The sequence below is a fragment of the Arabidopsis thaliana genome, chromosome 2 (genome assembly GCF_000001735.4).
Source record: "Arabidopsis thaliana chromosome 2, partial sequence".
NCBI classification, from domain to species: Eukaryota; Viridiplantae; Streptophyta; class Magnoliopsida; order Brassicales; family Brassicaceae; genus Arabidopsis; species Arabidopsis thaliana.
Window position 1 is genome coordinate 14,180,421 of NC_003071.7, and position 22,047 is coordinate 14,202,467.

Sequence of the window (22,047 nt, forward strand, 5' to 3'; positions counted from 1 at the left end):
ACCCCATGAAATCACATCTCTTTTAATTGAATAATCGAAATCCAGTTGCATACGCATCTTTGTCTACGATTGGTCGTAGCACATATACGACATATGCCATAACTACAAACTAACTTAATCTTCTAATAATATTGTTAACGATCGTTAATACTAAAAATTACTAATATATTAGTCGTGTTATCTATGTGTTATGAGGTGTGTTAATTGTTGATGCATAATGAATGAACATGATCTCTAATTTGTTTACCTCACACTATGTGATTCAAGGGTGGAAGTCGTTGGTTAGCAAACATTAGTGTCTCAGGACAAGATAGCTCAGGACAAGATGTCCGAGCGGTTCAGAATCAGTAATGTTTTTTTCCGGAGACTCTACTCGTTGAGTTTTTGCTTGTACTCCCTGGTGTTTGTGTTGTGATGTAGTTTTGTTGTTTTACTTAGTTTTTGATCTTTTATGTAATTTGTATTTCGCTGTAACTTCGGTAAAAAACTTGTGAAAATAGTATAAGTACTTAACATTGATACAAAAAAAAAAAAAAAAAAAAAACTCATGAGGTCTTGTTATATATATGGTGATCACATCTTTAAAGAAAATGTTATAGTATTTGTTTTAGTTTAAACAATTTTTTATGTGCCAAAAACATTATTAAAAAGAGAGCAATACCCTACTCTAAAATAGTAAAGCTACCAAATTCAATTCATTACGACATGGCTCAAAAGAAAAAGTATTTCGAATATTATACGATATCAACCCCATTATCATTGCTATAAAATAAGCCAAACTTTACCTCTCCATTTTCAATAATCTCTCATCTTCTTTCGTCTCTCTTTCTACGGTTCAAACATTAAAAAGATAGATGGAGAAGAGGAGCTCTATTAAAAACAGAGGAGTACTTAGATTACCACCAGGGTTCCGATTTCACCCGACCGATGAAGAGCTAGTGGTTCAATATTTACGTCGAAAAGTAACCGGTTTACCCTTACCAGCTTCTGTAATACCGGAAACCGATGTTTGTAAATCCGATCCATGGGATTTACCAGGTACAGAAATTGAAAAATCTACTCTAGGGTTTCATTCAAATTCAATATTTGATGGTGTATATGCATGATGATCACAGGTGATTGTGAATCAGAGATGTATTTTTTTAGCACGAGGGAAGCTAAATACCCGAACGGAAACCGGTCGAACCGGTCTACCGGTTCGGGTTATTGGAAAGCGACTGGTCTCGATAAGCAGATCGGTAAGAAGAAGCTTGTCGTGGGGATGAAGAAAACTCTTGTTTTCTACAAAGGTAAACCACCAAACGGAACAAGAACTAACTGGGTTCTTCATGAATATCGTCTTGTTGATTCACAACAAGATTCATTATATGTAAGAGAATCAAATTCAAATAAATTAGATTCATCAATCAGTTGGATAAAAACTTGGCTAAAAAGTGTATTTTAATGTGTTTTTAAAAGGGACAGAACATGAATTGGGTTTTGTGTAGAGTGTTCTTGAAGAAGAGAAGCAATAGTAATAGTAAGAGGAAAGAAGATGAGAAAGAAGAGGTGGAGAATGAGAAAGAGACAGAGACAGAGAGAGAACGTGAGGAGGAGAACAAGAAGAGTACTTGTCCCATATTTTATGACTTTATGAGAAAAGACACGAAGAAAAAGAGAAGGAGAAGAAGATGCTGTGATTTGAATTTGACTCCTGCTACTTGTTGTTGTTGCTCTTCTTCGACTTCTTCGTCGTCTGTTTGCTCAAGTGCTTTAACTCACACATCTTCTAATGATAATCGTCAAGAAATCAGTTATCGGGAAAATAAGTTTTGTTTGTTTCTATAGATTAACAAACTTGGGAACAACTTCTATTAACTTTAATAAATTAGATTATGATTGTTTCCAAAGTTAATTATGCAATCCAGGAGTCTTTCTTGGTTTTGGTAATTAATAGCCATATTTTATAGCTTATCTAATTGTATCAAATATTGAAAACTGGTTGATCAAATATCTAATTTGTTAATGAGTGTCAATTAACAACAAGGACCAACCATCTAGCTAACAATTCAAGCAATCAAATCAGAGACTAACACTACATTAAAGATCACTCTTACAAAAAAAAAATGTGGAACATTTTTTTATAGAAAAAATCATATACCCAAACAACACAAATTCATTTATTTTGATATCTGAAAAAGCATTATATGTTAAAAATAGAAAATGCATAATGATTATTTCTTTCAATTGTTGGGTTGTTTCTAAGTTTTTGGACAACACTTTTTTACCCATACTGTAAAAGATCACAACATTGATAAGAAAACTCTCATGTCTGGTTGAAATAAATTAGTAAAAGGTTAGAATAAATTGGTTTAAAGGTAAATTAATATTTTAGTTTTGGCACAAATTAACAAATCAATTAATTTTTGTTTATTTTTAACTAAAACATCATTGATTATCTATCTATATCCGATTCAACCAATATAAAATAATTTATCAAATATAAATCACCCAAAATCAATAATAAACTAGATAATTTTGCAATGGAAGTCGAAAACATCATCTCATTTAAAATTCCAAAAAATCAAATAAAGGAATATTAATATAACATAGACAATTTAGTATGATTTTGGTTTTAGTTAAACATATCTTTGATCTTCAAATTTTTTTTATTTTTTTTTCGGTTTGATTGAAACTTACTTTTATAGTTTGATTTTCAGATTGATTAAGAATGAATCGGTTTGATAAAACTCTAATGTAAATGGAGTAATTATTGTAATATTCAAAAGCCTAAACCATTTGCTGCCATCATTAATTGCACTTGCTGACGTAATTATAAGCGAGAATAATATGATCCCAAAAAGAAAATTGATAAAAAGGACGAAAGAGAATCAAAGAGACGACGAAGTCAAGGATCAAAGCCTTAACTTTTCCTCTAAAACAATCGCTTTTTTATTTTTCTAAATTTCTCTCTGTTCTTTTTTCCTCTGGTTTTGATTTTTTCCTGGCATTATTATTAGGGTTTTTTTCATACGTTGTTGAAAATGGCGTAGTTGGAGAAAGGAGACGAATCGATCATCTACCTACTTGCCCATTCTTTGTCGTCGTTTTTCGATTTTCCTTGATTCGCCGGAGAAATAGCGTTTCCGGCAATGAAAACCTCTCTCCGACGGTTACGAGGTGTGCTTCACAAGCATGAATCTAAAGACCGGAGAGATCTTCGAGCTCTGGTTCAGAAAGATGAGCTTGCCCAAGCTTCTCAGGTACCAATCTCTATCTCACCAATTCGAATTTGGACTGTTTTCGTTTTTTCGTTGTTAGCTGTTTGATGATGAGGCGATTCTCAATCATATCGTCGCTCTAGGTGGAATTAGTTTCCAATTTAAGTTTAGTGACAATGATTTAGGAAACGGTGATGATTCAGATATTCACGAAAATTGTGGTGGATCTAGAGCTTCCTCGATTTAATCTGAGCTTCTCTGTAGCTTTTACGTTTTCTTTATCTGGTTAAGTTAGATCGTCTCTTTCACTTGACCAACCTAATTGAAAGGTGGAAGGTGCTTAGGTGTTTCAATTTACTGCTCTCTGTTTTACGATGAGATTAATGAGATGTTGATGTAACTGGTCTCACATTGTTTAGCTTGTTTGTTATTTTCGCAGGACGTAGAAGACATGAGAGATTGCTATGATAGCTTGCTCAATGCCGCTGCTGCTACTGCCAATAGTGCTTATGGTAATCTATTGTTCCTTTTCCTTTGTTCGGATAAAAGTAACCCAGCTAACTTCATAACTTTACTATTCAGAATGGTGGTTTTTCAGTTTGATGTATTCTTAAGTTTAGATTTAATACTTGTAGTTTTGCATTCTCATTTTACTGGTTCAAACGCATAGGTCTATTATTGAACTGTATTGAACCTTCAGTTATAACTCTTGAGTGAATCTCTTGCATCCCAATTTATGGAGAGAAACATCTTCTTGTTAATAAATATATATTCTTATCATTTGCAGATTTCGTTTGCTTGCAGAATTTTCTGAATCTTTGCGAGAACTAGGTGCTTGTCTTCTTGAGAAAACTGCGCTAAATGATGATGAAGAAAGTGGTAAGAATTTTTTGAGTCTTTGTCAAACAGATTCGTTAAAGATATCATATTATATCTCATCTTAATGTTTAAACATTTGAAACCGACAGTTTGTGCGTTTATCCCTTTTCCAAGTTTTCTACACATTTCTGATAAGAAACATTTTGCTTCTCTTATTCTTATGCAGGTAGAGTGTTGATTATGCTGGGAAAGTTGCAGTTTGAATTGCAAAAACTTGTTGATAAATATGTGAGTTTTTGAGATCTGGTACAAACTGAACTGGTTTAATATTTTCCAACTGAGTTTTCCTTTGTCTAACCACCAAAGAAAAATCAATTAACTATTTATATTGTTTATTCAGCGTTCTCATATTTTTCAAACAATCACAATCCCCTCAGAGTCACTTCTAAATGAACTCCGCATAGTTGAGGTTTGTTCAAATCTGCCATATCTATTTACTTTCGCAAATTGTCAGAATGGCCCATCCTTGCTGCGTATAAATGAACTTCCATGTTGACAGAACGAGATTTTTAAGCGTTGTTTGATAAGCTTGCTGATTCAGCCCTTTCAAGCGACGATAATAATGTGTTTTAGTGGTGGTTTATGCAGGAGATGCAGCGGCTTTGTGATGAGAAAAGGTTTTTCTTGCCTCATCTTCTTATTCATTTCTCAACACCTATTAGTGAGACATGAAATAATATCTTAAATGTATTACCTTACTATAATTGAAATAAAGAACTTAACGTTACACCTATATTTTGTTCAGTTTTTAGAGATACATGAGTTTTGCAGAAATCTGATTGGCCTCATGAGGGGATTACCGTTCCATAGTTATTAAATTATCTCCTCCTATCAACATGTCCTTATATCTTAGTGGGCAAAAAGTATTTTATTCAATTATTCATGGAACTCTTACCTTTCAGGAATGTTTATGAAGGCATGCTTACAAGACAAAGAGAGAAAGGGAGATCAAAGGGTGGGAAAGGAGAAACTTTTTCGCCACAGCAACTACAAGAAGCTCATGATGATTATGAAAACGAGACGACTTTATTTGTTTTCCGTTTAAAATCCCTGAAACAAGGGCAAACACGTAGTCTTTTGACTCAGGCAGCAAGGCACCATGCAGCACAGGTTTCATCTTGGGCTGTTTTTCATCTTTCTGTTTCGATCACCAGAGCACTCTGTTGATATCACTTTTTTGTGTGGTTTTGCAGTTATGCTTCTTCAAGAAGGCTCTTAGTTCCCTTGAAGAAGTGGACCCACATGTACAGATGGTAACCGAGTCACAGCATATTGATTACCATTTCAGCGGATTAGAAGATGATGACGGGGATGATGAAATTGAAAACAATGAGAACGATGGTTCTGAGGTGCATGATGATGGAGAGTTGAGTTTTGAATATAGAGTTAATGACAAGGACCAAGATGCGGATTCTTCAGCTGGTGGCTCCTCAGAGGTGATGGTTTCATATGTTTACGGTTCTGATGATATTTCCTGTTTATCCTTTTTAGTGCATTGGTTATCACTAATAGAATAGTGATATTCGATGTTCCAATGTTTCTCCCAAAGGTGACCTAAGAAATTATAAATGAGGTTAATACAGGAAGCAATTTGAATCTTTTATCAACAAAAAGGTCATATGGAGAAGAACATTTTTTTCTGGACCACTTGCTGCTAGAGATGACGAATGATGAATGCCATTTAAAATAGATCGGTTGAAATTGTTTAGATTATCAGTCTTGAGTAATTTGAATCTTGTGCTATTTTATTTCTTAAACCCGTTTGCTTAATAAATGTTTGCCTAATGCATGCAGTTGGGTAACTCAGACATCACATTTCCACAAATTGGAGGACCATATACTGCACAGGTAACACAACCATGCTTTATTTTTGATCACATCTTCTCTGCTTTTCCTTTCAAATGACGCAGACAAATTCTCAGGAAGCTCATAGTTCAAGGAATTTAATTTCTTTCATCTTTACCACGAAAACCACCCAATTTATTTCTCTCTTACCAGTCTTTGTCTTTTTATTTATTTACCAGGAAAATGAGGAAGGAAATTACAGAAAATCTCATTCGTTTAGGAGAGATGTAAGGGCAGTGAGCCAATCAGCACCACTTTTTCCCGAGAACCGCACAACTCCTCCTTCAGAAAAGCTGTTACGGATGCGATCAACTCTGACACGGAAATTCAACACTTATGCATTGCCAACTCCTGTGGAAACAACGAGAAGTCCCTCATCTACTACAAGTCCAGGTCACAAAAACGTGGGGTCATCTAATCCTACAAAGGCAATTACAAAGCAGATTTGGTATTCATCCCCACTTGAAACTCGCGGACCTGCAAAGGTTTCCTCAAGATCAATGGTAGCCTTGAAAGAACAAGTCCTGAGAGAGAGTAACAAGAATACATCTCGGTTGCCTCCGCCTTTAGCAGATGGACTCTTGTTCTCTCGTCTCGGTACACTCAAGAGACGATCCTTCTCTGGTCCACTGACAAGTAAACCGTTACCGAACAAGCCTCTCTCTACAACATCTCACTTATACTCTGGTCCGATCCCAAGGAATCCAGTTTCTAAATTGCCAAAAGTGTCATCATCTCCAACTGCTTCCCCTACATTTGTCTCAACCCCAAAAATAAGTGAGCTCCATGAGCTTCCTAGACCACCACCAAGAAGCTCTACTAAGTCCTCTAGGGAATTGGGATATTCAGCTCCCTTGGTTTCGAGGAGCCAATTGCTTAGTAAACCTCTTATTACAAATTCAGCTTCTCCTCTTCCTATACCACCTGCAATCACTCGTAGCTTCTCTATACCTACTAGCAACCTTAGAGCATCAGATTTAGATATGTCTAAGACAAGTCTGGGCACTAAAAAGTTAGGCACTCCCTCGCCTCCTTTAACCCCAATGTCATTGATCCATCCACCGCCACAGGCTCTTCCCGAACGTGCAGACCACCTAATGATGTCCAAACAAGAGGTAAACCATTAATTTTACTTCTTTTCACTGTCTATTAGTTTTTTGTGTGGTTTAGAGTAAAAAAGTCATCATGTGTGTCACGTTTAAGTAGATGTGGGCAATCCGATTTTTGGTTCCCTTCATGTGTTCCGCAAAGTTCTGCTTAAGTGTAAAATCTAGAATTGCTGATATACGTTCTAATTGGTGAATTTGCAGAGGAGGATTTAAGATGTAAGGTGTAAGACGTTTGTAGCTGCCTAAAAACTGTAGGAGGAAGGCATTCCCTATAGTTGCAGATATATGTAAATATCCTCCAATTTTTAGTCTCATGGATGATCTTAGTTGTATATTACATATAGTAGTTGATCCCTTTTGAGAATGATGACAAAAATAGAGGCAAACAGAGTTAATAATAATTGCCTGAGGAATTTTGGTTTTTCTACTATCACTCAACGAAGCTTTTTTTTTTTTTTTTGTCCAGTGATGTGACATGTTTTACGTCCGAGATTTACGGGTTTAACTTCTGTGGAGTCTGTCTTCTTTTGATTGGGTTAAGAAACTTTGCTTCTAGAAGGTTAAACGTAAAAATTACAAAAATCTGGCCACACATTATGCAGCTGAAGATCGATCATTTACATTTACAAGGTAGTTGAAAGTAGAAAAAACAAAAAAAGTTCCTAACTTAGGATCTCAAATGTAAAACCTAACGTGGAGAGACATCTAAGGATCTGTAGCTTTCACAAATCTGCCCTTAACACGCAACCTGGTCTCGGCTCTCGCCTTCCTCGTTTCATATCTTATGGTCTTATCATATCTGCTGAAGCAATTACAAATTAGCGATTTCGAAAGACAATCAACTTACAAAAGGGAAACTAAAAGAAAAAATGGAGAACATCATTACCTCCGCGTTTTCTTCTTTTCCTTGTACCGCTGCATAGCATTATCTCTGTTCTGTGCCATCTGCTCTAGATCAGCATTCGTTACCGCCACCAATCTTGTGGCTCTATTACTAGTAATAGCAATATGTTCCGTGCAATGCAAGCCACAGGAGTCGTTAGAACTTTTATGCGAGTGAATGGCAGCAGGAATATTGTTGCTCTTAGATGTTTCCTGTCCCTTGGTAGAAGTTGAGTGGACGGAATCCTCCTGCTACATTCTACTTATAAGTATCACAGTTCACCGACAAAGATATACCAAAAATAGTAGTTTGACTTATCAATTATGATATAAATACATCAGGTTTCATTCATTCCAAGATGTTCTAACCAATAGAAATAAACCCATGAGATGTAGCTACTACCAGACCAGTATATCAGTCACCAACTTAAGCTATATATGAGGGAATATTCAAATGTTTAAGGTATGGAGTGTTTTGGGATTGAATTTAGGGATCGGGGGAGTTTATTGTCTATAGAACAAACTCTAATTACGTTCTGCAATGTGCGTTGTGTTTGTCAATTTGTGAGATAAATAAAATGGTTTACAATTCCAAACCTAATAACAATGTAATACCTGGTAACTCTCTTTGAAAGCATTCATATTGGTGGTTCGGGTATCGTTCTTGAGATGAGTAACGTTGTTGAATGTGAAAGTAGAGCCTTTAGTTTCGACTGGACTAGGTTCATCAGGGTTCCTCGACTGTCCCAAGTTAAAATCCCATATCTGCAACAACGTATATTCCACTGTGAACCCCAGGCCATAAAACAGAGTCTTATCTCTAATTAGGACAACCAAGAAAGAATAATCAACGTTCCGACAGGTAACTTAACAGATTTGGAGACCTAAAGATCCAACTGAAGTTACTGTAACATGTTCTAAGCACAAAAGCAAGAACACATGACCAAACTTAAAACCCTAAAATCAATTGCCAGAGAGAGATAGAGAAATGGACCTGAGTGTTCTGGCCAGTGCTATGATTAGTAGCATTCCATTGCATACCATTACCACAAAGACTTTGAGACATAAGCAAAGAAGTAAACGACGTCGTCGGAGATGGCTGAGAAATGCTTCCTCCGCCATTGATTCCCTCCGGAACCATAATCTCTCCTTCGCCTTCAACGAAGCCTCTCTTCAGTAACTCAAGCTGTTCAAACACTACCTGCTTAGACCTCCCAAAGCTAAAGCTTTGCTTTTTGCAAGACACATCATAAGGAACAATCAGTTCTTGAACGATGTTAGATCCAGAACCCCACGAATCCAACCCCATCCCAAAATTCTTAGTCAATTCGTCTTCGTCATCTTCTTTCTTCTTACCCTTTAAATCGATTCCCCACACAGCAGCAAGCTCCAAAACCGAAGGACAACCTGAAAACCCTTCCACGGCGGAGCGTTCATGCGTCGCGGAGGAGGAACAGCTTCCGTGAACATCCCAATCACACTCCTGACACAATACGAGATTATCTGTGAAGCAACGTACGGACACCGGCTCTTTGCTACAGTTATCACAGATCTGAGAACGAACATGCTTCCTCGAGAGAAGGTTCGCCGAGTGCACGTGCTGGTCACAAGGCAAACAAAGCTTCGCCGTATCGGCTCTACAAAACAGAACCGCCGTTCTCTCGCCGCAAAATTCACACGCCACCACACTCTCTGTAGTAGAAGTACCCATTTTGTGTTTAAGATGGTACCTTCACAATCCCTTAAAATCTCGCTGATTTTATACAGTGGAGAATAAGATCAAGATGACGAAAGGTGATGAAGTGATCGATGGAAGAAGAAGAAGATGACATAGACATAATCTCAAAGTCTCAAGCTTTCGGTTTTGCAGTGAAAGGAGAAGAAGAAGATGTCATTAATTGAAAATATCTAACTGTTGTACCGGAAATAAAGTTGCATTTACATAGGTAATTAATTACTTGAGAAATAATTGGCTGCATTACAGTGTATGGATTTAGGCACATTAATTGGCTGCCTTTCTTTCAGATCCACGCACAAGGATTTTAGCCCATGTTTCTGCTAAGCCCAATTCTAAGCCCATTATTTGGATGGGACGTTAGGATGTTAACGACATGATCGATAAGGAGAATATTTCACATGTACGAAGTTTACTAACTCGTAAATCGTTCCAGATGATCATTATTTGGCAATTTAGAAAACAAATAAGTCAATATATATATACTAGGAACATATCCTAAATCCAGCCATGAATTCACACCAAGTATCCAAATATCCAAAAATCTTGCAAGTTCTGTTGTAGCACATCTTGAAACATTGTGCAATGTCATTTTGAATGTCAATAACAACATTCTATTTTTGACATTGGTATCTTGGTAACGAGATTGCTTTCTTGGTCTCTTTTAGAAAGGTTATTATCTTTTAGTCGAATATCAATAACATATCTCTAAGAATTGTCCAAAACTCAAGATGTTTGTCCATAGGTTTGGAATATAGTAAACGTTGGAAATAAATTACTGATTTCCACTTTTCAATCGGATGAGGATGTGTTTTTTACCTTTTACATCCATCTTTGATTCATCTCTTAAAGCCATGTTTTCTCTCATTGATTCATCAAGCTCAGCGAACATAATTTTCCTCCCACACATGTGTCGCTTTCACCTATGTGACAAATCATTATTGGTTGTGTACTTGTGTTGTTATATGAATAGAAGATGAATGGTGTTACAATCATTGCCCATTATGTGGTGCGAGAAACAAAACATCCAACCTTTGCTATTTTCCTATGCCCTAAGGTTTTTTCACATGTTACTTAGCTATTATGTGTTTCAAACTCACTTGGAATGGATATTCTATATTCTTACTTTTACGAATTTTGATTCTTTATTATGTAGAAAACCTACAGAAAATCACGTTGTAAATTCGGTTTCGAAACCATAAAGGACTTCAATATTCAACTATTCTTTAACAAGTGAACTTTTATCATCTATATCACTTAAATCTTTATTCTCTATATCACTTGAATTCATAATAGAGAAACGAAAATTTAACTAAACACAACCTTTAAAGAACCCTTAAAAAGTAATTAAAAAAGAAGGAAAGTGAATTATACTAAACAAAAGATTATGTTAAAATTCGGATTCTTAAAAATCTTCTAGGGAAAAAAAAGCAAAATGGAATATGGATTCGATAAGGAAGGAAGGAGAGGAGACCCACACACAAGAACAGAGTGACAGACACAATTTGGCGTCTCTTTCGATCTGAAACATCTCTGTCTCTCCTCAGAGATTCCCTTCTTAGGTCCCATTGTCTCTCTTTCTGTATATTACAACTCTTGCAAACCTTTCTACCACCAAGATAAAATTATTATTTGGTAAAAAGCAATATCTTTAATTTTCTAGGAAAAAAGAAAGAAAGAACAACACTGGATTGAAGTGGTCGTCGCTTTCTCTTTCTACACTTCCAACAGATTCCCTTTTGCACTTCTCTCTTTCACTCTTTTCACTATTTTTGTTTTATCATTATTTTGTTTACGGAAACGTCATTTTCCTCCAGACAATACCTTTATTCCCTATATATATAATGGTATGGTGTAAAAATGTTATTGCCACTGTATATATTGGTCTATCACAATTCCTTCTCTTTATCTTCCTTTTTGTATTTTTGCAGCAACAACAAAAACGTAATTTATAGTTAGGTAGTTATCTTTCTTTGCATGTTTTGTGTATGTACGTAACTAAGAATGGTAAGTTTTTTTTGTTTTCCCTCGATTTTACCAGTTCAATAATAAACGTTATGCAATCTGAAGTTAATTATACATACATCTACCTAATATTCTATTAAACCATACTATATAGATATAGCATGCTTCATGTTAGTACCTAATATCTTATATAGTTATATATCACATGGTCTTCAATTGTTTGGGTGAGAAAACTATATTTATTGGCTTTCTTTTCTCATCTTTTTCATTCCTTTGTGTATTGTTGTTTCGTAAACTTTTTAGGATGAAAGTAGGAACATGGTGATCATGGTCTTGACTTTTGTAGTTTTTATTTTTGACGTGATGTTCTTGGCTTTATTATTCAAAAGATGAGTGAAGTGAGGCATCAATATATGATAGTTTTCACAAATTTAATAATTGCAGCTAAAGATCGAGAGCCTTTGCCCACATAAAAAATACTTTACTCTAATGTGTTAAAACAAATGTTGACATTTTGCATTTACTTTCTTTATAATTTGGTTGACTTTCTCTAAAATAAAAATCTTTAGTTCTTCAATTATTTTGCTCCACCCATCATATTGCATTATTAGGCTTTAGCTATTTTAAATTGTCATCTCACGGCCAGATTCATTTCATTTTCGAGGTTAGTACTTGCTGTCGTATAGTCATTCCATCCTGAAAATATCATCCTGTTTGCTATTGACTTTCGATGTATGCACCAAACCTCAAGCTAGCCATCGAGTTTTAGATTTGAACTCACATATAACATATTCTTATAAATATTTATTGGATTAAGGTTATAGTTTGTTGTATTCACTCTATTCAAATATGAATGGATTAGATGAATATGTAAAAGGTGACCGTCTTAGCAAGAAGATTGATGTGTTATGCATTAGACTATGTGAAAAATCGTATATTGAATGTAATCGTGACTATACGTGCATGAGATGAAAGTGATAATGTGTGATCGATTTATAAAAATATAAGTATGAGGCTATGTGATCTGGTTTTGATTGAGTGATTTGTGGATCTCAATTAATGTTTGTAGACGAGAATGATCTTCTAGATTGAATGAGTTGAAAGCCGTGGTAAGTCCTAGTTATCATTGGATGAAGGAGGAGATTTATAGATTTTTGGATGTTTCGAGTAGATATTAAACAGTAGAACATAGTTGGATTTAAATTTTAGTAAAGGCTTAATGGCTTTAGGATATTATAAAGTTGATCATGAACAATATTTAGGTTGGACGGTTCAAGTTTCTCATGAATCAAATATTCAAGTGCTAATTGCCGAAAGGAAATACTGAACCGAATTCGAACTGAACAACCACAAAAAACAGCTAATGTAAATTTGTTTGAGAATATTTTTGATAAGAACTTGAATCCAATTCGAAACCGAAATTGTACCAAACTTTTTATATTTTATATCACATCAAAGATTTTACTTTGAAAACCATTATTGATAACAAAAAATCCAAAAACTCAAACTAAAATTCAGATTAAACACCGGTTTACCATCTAGGGAATGGGATTAATATAACATAAAAAATACTAAGTTGTTTCATTTAATAATCAAGTAAGATTTTGCAATGCTAAAGAAAAACGAAATAACAGAATAAAGGAAGTTCCGGCATTCTTTTCGATATCTACGTTGATAGTAATATTTAATTTAACAGAGTTTTTCCTTCTTTCTAAAAACAAAAATCTCAGGTTTACCAACTTTAACCCTTCCCAAGATTTTTCAACTTTTATTCTCCTCTTATTTTAAACCGGCCACTAACCGATAACACCACGCGCCTAAACCCTCGCGTGTGAACCTAATGGTCATACGTTTTCAAGAACACGGTAACACGGACGTGAGACAAAAGTGCGAGAGAGCCTCTGTGGTCACTTTGGTCTCTCTGACAGCTACGGGTCCACTTTCTCTTTTACCCAAATATCCCCACGCGCTTCTTTTACTTGCGCGTGAACTTTCAAAACCAACCAATGCTAAATTTCCGAAACTACCCTTCACTCTGTTTTTTTGTTTTCTTCGTTCTCTTAAGATTAGTTTTCTCATCACAAATAATAATAAACTCTTTTCTTTTGTTTCATCTCTTTCTTCTTCTCTGCGTCTTTGAGGCAAGAAAAAAAGAGAAGATGAAAGCACCCAACATGGAGACGATAACGGAGTCTCTAGAGAAATCGATGATGAATTGTTCTCTGAATGATCGGAGAAGAAGGGTCGTCGGAGATGGGTTTGGGAGATCGTCGAGCAACGAACACATGACTCCGATCTCAGATAGAACATTGGAGCTCAATTCTCACTTATCTCTTCCTTGTCACTGGGAACAGTGTCTTGATCTTAAGGTAAACTTTAAACAAATGAGATTCATCTTTCTATTTTTTTTCTTCTTTTTTTTCTGCTTTCTAGGTTAAACTAATCACTACAGAAACTTCGAACTCGTGTCGTTTTCGTGTTTTGGATTGCATTAAATGTACATTGGGGGATAAATTTTTCATGTTAATATAATGTTTTTTCTTGTATCTTTGTGATGCATTTATTGCTTCAGACCGTATAAATGTTTACTCATAGGGCTTTTTGGTTTCAGGCTTTGTGTTTAGGGAAAGATGTTTGCCTTATATGGAAAACTTTTGCAGAGATTTTAAATGGCTAAAAAAAGTTTGAAAGCTTGACCATGAAACTAAATTCTGGGATTTTTGCTTTTGGATAAAAACAAAATAATTTTTGTAAAGCTATTTGATGCTTTTTATCAGCCAATCTTTCATCTCCTAGATATGATTATTCTCATAAGGAAGTAAAACAAACAAACAAATGTTTTTGTTTTTCATGTTCAATGATTTGTCTAAAGAAATCAATGCCGCACTACCACAAAACATACATACAAAAAGTACATAGTCATTTGCTCATATATAGATCTAGGACCAAAGCTTTTTGTCTTAACCAAAATTTGGGAGGTGCATTGCAATTTGCCAAGAAAGAAAAAAGATAAAACTTTATAGTAATAAGAGCACTTTATGATTGAATTCATGAGGTGAGCTTTTTGTTTTGTTTTAGACAGGAGAGATTTACTACATAAACTGGAAAAACGGAATGAGAGTGAAAGAGGATCCAAGGAAAGTGATGAATGCAGATCCTGACAGTGGAGACTCATATGGAACCGTGTGTTCAGAAGAAGATAGCTCATATTACGACAGCGAAGAGTCTTCATCAGAGTCATCTCCATCATCAAGAGAGAATCATAAAGAAGAAGAAGAAGAAGAAGAAGAGGAGGAAGAAGAAGAAGAAGATGTGCTAGTGGTTGCTGGTTGCAAAGCTTGTTTCATGTACTTCATGGTTCCTAAGCTTGTTGAGGACTGTCCTAAATGTGCAGCACAGCTTCTTCACTTTGATCGACCTCATTCTGCATCTTCTTGAAACCCTTGTCTTTGTTTGGATTTTCCCTTTATTCAGATGAGAATTTGTTTAGGTTTCCACTTTAATCTTATATTGTTGTTATAATTTAGTGGTTTCTCATGTGAGTGGCATTAACACGAGTTTCAAAGGCAATGTATCAGACAGTAAAATGTTAAAATGAGTCTGAAAATTTCCGAGAATGGTATCCATTAAATGAGTTGTGTTTGCTTTACAAGTTGAAAAAGAATGTAATGTGAATGGGATGTGACTATGTGAGGAAGAGTTGTTGCATTAAAGTTGGTCAATGAAATGAGCCCTGAGGAATCGCGCGCCTCTTAAATAATAAAGACGAGTACTAATCATAATGATTGCTACATGTGACTCCACATTTCATGGTTTTCCTTTTTGTTGCATCCGAATCCTTTTTTAAAAATTGTAAGTAGATTTTCTTGGACACCTTTTTTCTTTTATTTTTTTATCTCGGGTAAAAAAATGGAGATAAAAATGAAAAGAGATGATCAAATATTCCAAGCTTAATAAAGGAGCAGAGATGATAGTTAACTTTTTTTTATTCCAAGAGATGATCAAATATTCCAAGTGGAAAACAACAAATGCCTTCCCATGCGTAGCCTTAATAGAGAACTTTATGTTGCATACTTATAAAATGACTGTTAAGGAAGTGAACTATTTACAGAGATTTTGGTCTTCCATCACTAGTATTTAGTATGGGCACTAACAATTTAATGCGTGTCATGTATGAATTGTTAACAATATAAAAATCTATAATCTAATTGTATGAAATTACTACGTCGGCCATAATACTAGTTTCACAAAAACCAAGTACAGCTCAAACTATTAAAGCCAAAATCCGGATTTACTTGGAGTTTGATTTTGATTCTGTCAATTCAAGTTCTAGTTCCATAGTAATCTTAAACCAAATTGACCAATATTTAAGTTAGACCTATCAAACCAAAACTTTTAGTTTTGTCGACACAAAAGAAAACAGAGTTACTACAACAAGAAACTATGATGGGACCAAACTACTGTAAACGGAAAGTCGGAAACACTTACGGAGTACGGTTATTATTTAAAACGAATATAAAGCAAGGGGACTTGGAAATTTTAAAATCAAGCCTAACCGGAAGGTACCGGCCTAAATTGGATTAAACCGGAAGAACTGCCAATTTATCTCGTCACGGTGTTTGGAAGCCAACACGTCGACAAAACTTATTGCCAAGTGCCTTCCCGTCGATAAAACTAACCTCTTCGTTGTAGACCACAACTTCAGTTTGTTTTCATAAAAATAAAACGAGAGATCATGTCTTGTATCTTGTGAAGTAATTCTCAAAAGATCACTTTTTAAAAATCAAACCTCTTTCAACTTTCCATTGCCGAAACGAGGTTGCAAATCTAAAGATTCACAATGGCATCTTACCATGTTTCTCATGATTCATATCAATCACCAGGCAATTCTCAAAACGTTTTTATAAATTACTTTTCTTCTTGGTAAATTTTATTTCTATATATGTAACAAACTTGATGAACTGAATTAATCCCATGCATGTGTATATATATTTTATATGAATTTTGTAGGTCCTTCACCATTGTACCAACCGATAATAGAGGCTCCACCGCCACCGTATCCACCAACCCGAACGAGGTATCAAGATTACTACGGTGGCTACGGTCAGCCGCATCCACCACCTCTACGTCCATATAGATCAGATCATGAATACTATGGAGACGGAGAATATGTTGGTTGCTTTCCGTTTCTCAGAAGCTGGTAAATTCCAATTGTTAATTTAAGTTTTATACGTTCTGAATGTGCTAAAGAGGTTTTGGTTTCTTAATTAAAAAAAAAAAAAAACCTATGTATAATTATGTCACGTTAATGTGAAATTGTGAATCAAGTCAATTTGATATAACAATTAAGAATTTAAAAGTATATTTCAGCTTAAAAACAAATTTAATCGCTTTTACTTGTGTTTGGTAATGATGCAGTTTGACGACGCTATGTTGTTGCTGGTTCGTGGAACAGTGCTGCTTTCGAAGTCGTTATTAATTCTATTATGTGATGAGACCATTTACTCTCGATGATCTACTTTTGATCCGCGTTTATGTTGTATTAGGCAAATTAGAATACTTGTTTTGTTCATGAAACAAGGACTTCTAATAATAAAAACAAACAAAATTACGTTTTGAGAAATGTCATGAGACGGTAAACACTAGATTTTTATTTTTACATCCTTCTTTTAAAAATCTTGAAAACTTAAAGAACAATACATATTGATATTTCTACACATTCTACAAACAATGTTTGTAGTATTTCCTTTTCTCGCCGTGAATCAAATATAGCCATTTTGGGACATTGTTCACCAATGTTTACTTACAAGCTCAGAAAATGGTAAACGCATTAGAATTCTTCAGGGAGAGGACGACCACCCAAGAATGCTTTAAACAACACAAGCGCTCTCGCGGGCTGCGAGAATGGTACCTCGTGGGCTGCTCCTCTCACAGTGGCAAACGCCAATGTGTTCCCATAAACTTGAGTCCACCCACCAACCTGTAACACCAAACCTTTATTACCACGTCTCTTAAATATTCAAAAATCTGTATCCGAACCGAAACATATCAACAGTAGATTCGAAAAACATCAATCACCAAGAATTGAGCACCCTTAAATTTTAGAGTCATGATGCTCACCTGTTGTCCTGCGAACCAAACTCGATAAGGCACGGTTGTTCTTAGTCCCAACTCTTCAGCCAGTCGCTTCACTAATGTTCTACTTCCGGTTAACGGAATCACAGAGTCTTGATCTCCACTGTTATGTTTTAAACAGACACGTCAAGCCTAGTTTAACAGAAGTTCACAACTCTGTTATGAACATTGCTTTACCTGTACACAAAAACTGGAACACCAGCTTTAACAAGACTTCCTACGATATTTATCGTTGGTACTTCCACATCAAGTACTTCGTAATCCAGCACACTGTCATCACAATAAAACGAAACAAATTTAGTAACTAGACCCAAATAGGCAATTTCGGTTAAATGTTTACGAAAGAAAATGATATTACTCGCTGCAAACAGTCCATTTGCGAGTTCCGACAAGCCGAGCGTGGAGAGCTTTTTGCACATCTCTCCGGTTAAGATAGTTCACCGTCTCATCTTCTAGACACACATCCACCGTCTCTCCCACTTGCTACATCATTCCAAGAAATCAGCAGAAGAAAATTAAAAAAAACAAAAACAAAAGTGTTTAACACTTTTATTGGTTTCTGAACTTACTTGAGGTTGAGGGCTAACTACTTTGGATTGAGATAGCACAGAGGGAATGCAGACGTCAAGAGTAACGTCATATTTGTCTATGAATCTACTTGTTTCGATGCCAACTTGACTTAGCACTTTAGTGCACATACTCGACACTGATCCTCTATGGTACTCACTCAAAAATCTCGAGTAATTACAAGAAGATGTGAACAATTTGTAAGTTGGATCCGATATCAACCCGTGAGACCAGAAATACTCTGCTCGTGAATTGAAATCCGTTGCAAACTCCATAACCGGATTGCCAATCTACAAAACCAAGTGTTATGAAGACAGAAACATAACCGGATTATATGAAAATGTTGAGGAGAATATGAAAATACTCACAGCAATGCCTTTGAGATTAAACAAATTGTGCTTCTTGTTGTACTGAATCATAAGCTGAGCCAACTGAGGAACATAATGGCCTAAAAATTTGCAATTTAGTTAATACATTTTAGCGACGAAAACTACTGTTTTTCAAAGAGAAACAGAGCAATATTTACGTACCAGCATAGCTTTCACCAGTGATGAAGAGACTTCTGTTGAGATATTGAGGGAATTTGAGGAACCATTTTTGCAAGAACACAAGATTGTCTTTTGCTGCAAATTTTTATTCGAAAATGGACAAAAAAGACAAATATTAGAATGTTTGATATGTGAAGACAAACAAAAAGAAACAAAGATGAAGAGAATAATCCTCAGATGTGATCTGAATTCTGCAAAAAAGGTCGATTATTTTTCTCTTTTTGTCAGACTGAGAAAGAACAACAAATAAAAGCTGAAATGTTTTCAGGGAAACATTAATATATATATATATTTTTTTAAAAGCGATCAAACAAGATTCATATCGCATGCACCCCAGTATCATCATCACAAAATTAAACCATTTACTACTCGACCAAAAAAAATGAAAAAAATACTCAAATTCAAAACATACACAAAGAAAAATACTTGAACTATAGAAACATAACAATTATCTAGAGCAGTTTATGTCTGAAAACATAACAAGTAATGTTGGTATCAATTTGGGTTTCTTTTACAAAGCCTAAATCACTACACTATTTATGAAAAGAGTGAAGATTTGAGTTCTAGGGTTTGAGTTATAACTGGGAATGAAATGGAGATAATTCGGTTTAATAAATTACCAGTGATCTTATCATTCACACCCTCATAAGAGGAGCTCTCATTTGCATAAGAAAATCCAACTCCAACAGGTGTCTCCAGATACAACATATTAGCCTCTGCACAATTTTGAATAAAAAAAACTCGAAATCAATTCTTTCTTATAAAAAGTGTAAAATTCGAATGTTCCAAGGACTAACCTTGATTCCAGCTGTGTTGATTTCTCACCAAGATTGATCCCTTTGGTCTAAAAGGTCCATTCTCAGAGAATGCACCAACACCTAATGATGAACATCCAGGTCCTGCGTTTTACTCAAAAAAAGATTAAAACGTTTTGTTTTCTTTGTAATCTTTAGGGTATCAATCTGTAATCAAGAAGATGAAAGATTTTAGTATTTAACCTCCATTGAGCCAGAGAACGAGAGGTTTAGAGATGGGTTTGGTTTCTGCTTCAGCCAAGTAGTAAAACAGAGCTCTCTGTTTCTTCTCGTCAATAGTGACATAACCTGAGTACTGCTGAAACCCGACTCGGGGTTGACCGGGTAAACGGGTGATCCGATCGGCCCGGGACAGAATAGTTGAGCTCACTAAACTCAGAGCTTGAAGCAGCAGAATTAGTGAAGTCGCCATTGTTAGGCATTGTAGGCGAGGCATTGTTGTGGTTCTTCTCAAGTCAATAGAGAAGAAAGATGACTTTTGGGTTTTATATCAAGAAATCACCTTTTGTATTTTATTTTTGTGAAAATCGAGTATTTGTAAATATCTTTCTTCTCTGCAAAAGCCGTAAGCCGCGTGATTCACAGGTAAAAGTTTCTTAAAACATTTCTTATTTTATTGTTATTATGATGGCATTCCAACAAGTAAACATATTGAAATGGTTTTACTACCACTACTCATAGTTTTAGGTTTGGTTTTCTTCTTATATGTACTAAAACTTTCGTTTTGAATCATTGACTAATTTGGGTGATGCTAGCTTCTTCTTCTTTTTTGGTCAAGAGATGATGCTAGCTATTCAAGTTATTATGTCATAGAAATTTTATAATGAACCATTCACAATAAACATGAGTAAACAATGAAGGTAATTAAGAAACGGTTGGTGATGTTTTTAAGCAGTAATCAGCAAATGGAGCTTGGCGTGGCTGGACTTTCACTCAAACCCCCAAAAGACTCACTCATATTTACCATTTCTAAATAATAATAAAAAGTTGGAAAGGGACTTGAATGTGGTCCTCTTTCTATAAAATTTTAGGCGTGGAAGAGAAAAAAAACGCTCAAGAAATTTGAGGACAAATAATAGAGAAAATATGTGGGTGTTATAAGAGCACGTAGCTTCTCCCAATTGCATATGCAAGACCAATGCACACAATTTGTGTGACACAAGTATGTCTCCGAAGGCTGAATAGTGTGTACATTAGTTCAATTACCTATAAGAGTTTCTTTGAATTTCAGATAAATACATTTTGAAACTTATGCTTAGTATCTCAAATAAAGCTAAGGTCCTTCTAATACTAGAAGTTAAGCTTCAAAGAAATACTACACCAAATTTTGAAAGTTACACCGTACAAAATAGAGTTAACGTAAGATTTTGCGTTTTATTCTCTGCTAACTTGATCCAATACTATTTGGATCATTTATTGATGGACCGCGGATGCGAACAAGGTTTAAGAAAGAATGACATGTTTGACAAGTCAGTTTATTTTCCTAAACACACTCTAGAGAACATAACTTATGTAAATGGCAACAAATAATCAATAATCCACCCCATCTTGCAACTGGATCCTCCTGCTCCGCATGCTCCATTCACAGCCTAAATGCATTATCTTTCTTGACCATAGAAAAATGAATTATAACAATTTAAGTTGTTAGGGAAATGAAATAGAGAGGTAGAAATGGGTAAAAGACAAATTCAATTTGGTCTGAAACTGAAAACAACTTTTGCCTTTATAGCCATAGGTTGGCTAAAAGAGTGTTACTGGCCCATCCCCACCTTCTCACCTCTCGTCTCTGATCTTCCATTTTCCATACTCAATTCCCTTTTACCTTAACTAACTTTTTTTTTTTTGGCAAACACCTTTACTAACTAAGTTTTAAGTACTATCACTTTTTTTAGCAACAAAATAATTATTACATTGTGTTCTTTAATACACGAATTACAAGGAGAAATGCGCACACACATTCACACTTTCGGTTCTTATGTGTTAAAAATATATTCGGTTCAAATGGTAACCGAAAAACGAAAAAGAACAATCCAATGTAAACCAAACTATTTCCATAAAATCTATTTGTTACAATTTTTTTATATTTATTTTGTCTATCTGAATCACTACAGTTTAAAACCATTGAGTGATAAATAAAGATTAATCTTCTCTGTAAAACAGACTAACTCATCTCGACAGATCTCTCTGTTGCTTTATCTGCCTTGAGGTTTTAAGGTCTCTTGGCTTTGCATTTGTTTAATTACTTAAGCCAAGTGGTGCTTTTCAATATCTTAACTTTATTGGATTCAAATTTGAGTTATCATGGACCTGCTCTTTGTTTTAAGAATGATGTACATAGTATTATTGAATAATGTACATTTTGAAACA

At 35.1% G+C, this 22,047-nt stretch overlaps 6 protein-coding genes and 1 long non-coding RNA gene across 14 annotated transcripts; 5 read left to right on the forward strand and 2 right to left on the reverse strand.

Annotated features, from left to right (window-relative positions):
• Positions 1 to 557: 557 nt before the first annotated feature.
• On the forward strand, positions 558 to 2,019 carry NAC041 (NAC domain containing protein 41). 3 transcript variants are annotated; one of them, NM_128908.5, is made up of 3 exons: positions 558 to 1,038; positions 1,116 to 1,369; positions 1,459 to 2,019. In NM_128908.5, the coding sequence occupies exons 1-3, from the start codon at positions 855 to 857 to the stop codon at positions 1,825 to 1,827; spliced, it is 807 nt and encodes a 268-aa protein (NP_180906.1). In that variant the 5' UTR covers positions 558 to 854; the 3' UTR covers positions 1,828 to 2,019. The 3 variants fall into 3 exon arrangements, with proteins under 3 accessions (NP_180906.1, NP_001324909.1, NP_001118435.1); NM_001124963.1 differs by having other exon boundaries at positions 766 to 1,038; positions 1,465 to 1,982; NM_001336455.1 differs by having other exon boundaries at positions 606 to 1,369; positions 1,459 to 2,016.
• An 823-nt stretch (positions 2,020 to 2,842) lies between these two features.
• Positions 2,843 to 7,685, forward strand: AT2G33490 (hydroxyproline-rich glycoprotein family protein). Of its 4 annotated transcripts, NM_001336456.1 has the most exons (12): positions 2,843 to 3,242; positions 3,640 to 3,712; positions 4,005 to 4,079; positions 4,246 to 4,307; positions 4,420 to 4,488; positions 4,668 to 4,696; positions 4,982 to 5,189; positions 5,273 to 5,515; positions 5,874 to 5,927; positions 6,104 to 7,039; positions 7,235 to 7,320; positions 7,500 to 7,685. In NM_001336456.1, exons 1-11 carry the CDS (start codon positions 3,132 to 3,134, stop codon positions 7,244 to 7,246), a joined length of 1,872 nt encoding a protein of 623 aa, NP_001323890.1. In that variant the 5' UTR covers positions 2,843 to 3,131; the 3' UTR covers positions 7,247 to 7,320; positions 7,500 to 7,685. The 4 variants fall into 4 exon arrangements, with proteins under 4 accessions (NP_001323890.1, NP_180907.2, NP_001323891.1 ...); NM_128909.3 differs by having other exon boundaries at positions 7,235 to 7,685; NM_001336457.1 differs by lacking the exon at positions 7,235 to 7,320.
• Positions 7,494 to 9,858, reverse strand: BBX12 (B-box type zinc finger protein with CCT domain-containing protein). Of its 2 annotated transcripts, none has more exons than NM_201860.2 (4): positions 8,910 to 9,858; positions 8,531 to 8,680; positions 7,920 to 8,164; positions 7,494 to 7,832 (listed from the first exon to the last, which is right to left on the reverse strand). In NM_201860.2, the coding sequence occupies exons 1-4, from the start codon at positions 9,624 to 9,626 to the stop codon at positions 7,739 to 7,741; spliced, it is 1,206 nt and encodes a 401-aa protein (NP_973589.1). In that variant the 5' UTR covers positions 9,627 to 9,858; the 3' UTR covers positions 7,494 to 7,738. The 2 variants fall into 2 exon arrangements, with proteins under 2 accessions (NP_973589.1, NP_850211.1); NM_179880.2 differs by having other exon boundaries at positions 7,920 to 8,167; positions 8,910 to 9,834.
• A 1,148-nt stretch (positions 9,859 to 11,006) lies between these two features.
• AT2G08590 lies at positions 11,007 to 11,218 on the forward strand. Its single transcript, NR_140373.1, has one exon. It is a non-coding gene; the product is annotated as an other RNA (long non-coding RNA).
• Positions 11,219 to 13,675: 2,457 nt separating this feature from the next.
• AT2G33510 (ATP-dependent RNA helicase) lies at positions 13,676 to 15,321 on the forward strand. 2 transcript variants are annotated; one of them, NM_001202738.1, is made up of 3 exons: positions 13,730 to 13,984; positions 14,049 to 14,093; positions 14,694 to 15,227. In NM_001202738.1, the coding sequence occupies exons 1-3, from the start codon at positions 13,775 to 13,777 to the stop codon at positions 15,051 to 15,053; spliced, it is 615 nt and encodes a 204-aa protein (NP_001189667.1). In that variant the 5' UTR covers positions 13,730 to 13,774; the 3' UTR covers positions 15,054 to 15,227. The 2 variants fall into 2 exon arrangements, with proteins under 2 accessions (NP_180909.2, NP_001189667.1); NM_128911.3 differs by lacking the exon at positions 14,049 to 14,093 and having other exon boundaries at positions 13,676 to 13,984; positions 14,694 to 15,321.
• Positions 15,322 to 16,311: 990 nt separating this feature from the next.
• AT2G33520 (cysteine-rich/transmembrane domain protein A) lies at positions 16,312 to 17,286 on the forward strand. Its single transcript, NM_128912.2, has 3 exons — positions 16,312 to 16,498; positions 16,626 to 16,815; positions 17,034 to 17,286. The coding sequence occupies exons 1-3, from the start codon at positions 16,456 to 16,458 to the stop codon at positions 17,092 to 17,094; spliced, it is 294 nt and encodes a 97-aa protein (NP_180910.1). The 5' UTR covers positions 16,312 to 16,455; the 3' UTR covers positions 17,095 to 17,286.
• scpl46 (serine carboxypeptidase-like 46) lies at positions 17,226 to 20,254 on the reverse strand. The gene is made up of 10 exons (NM_179881.4): positions 19,864 to 20,254; positions 19,663 to 19,764; positions 19,486 to 19,581; positions 18,848 to 18,940; positions 18,686 to 18,765; positions 18,320 to 18,607; positions 18,109 to 18,233; positions 17,928 to 18,020; positions 17,736 to 17,853; positions 17,226 to 17,595 (listed from the first exon to the last, which is right to left on the reverse strand). The coding sequence occupies exons 1-10, from the start codon at positions 20,114 to 20,116 to the stop codon at positions 17,446 to 17,448; spliced, it is 1,398 nt and encodes a 465-aa protein (NP_850212.1). The 5' UTR covers positions 20,117 to 20,254; the 3' UTR covers positions 17,226 to 17,445.
• Positions 20,255 to 22,047: the final 1,793 nt, after the last annotated feature.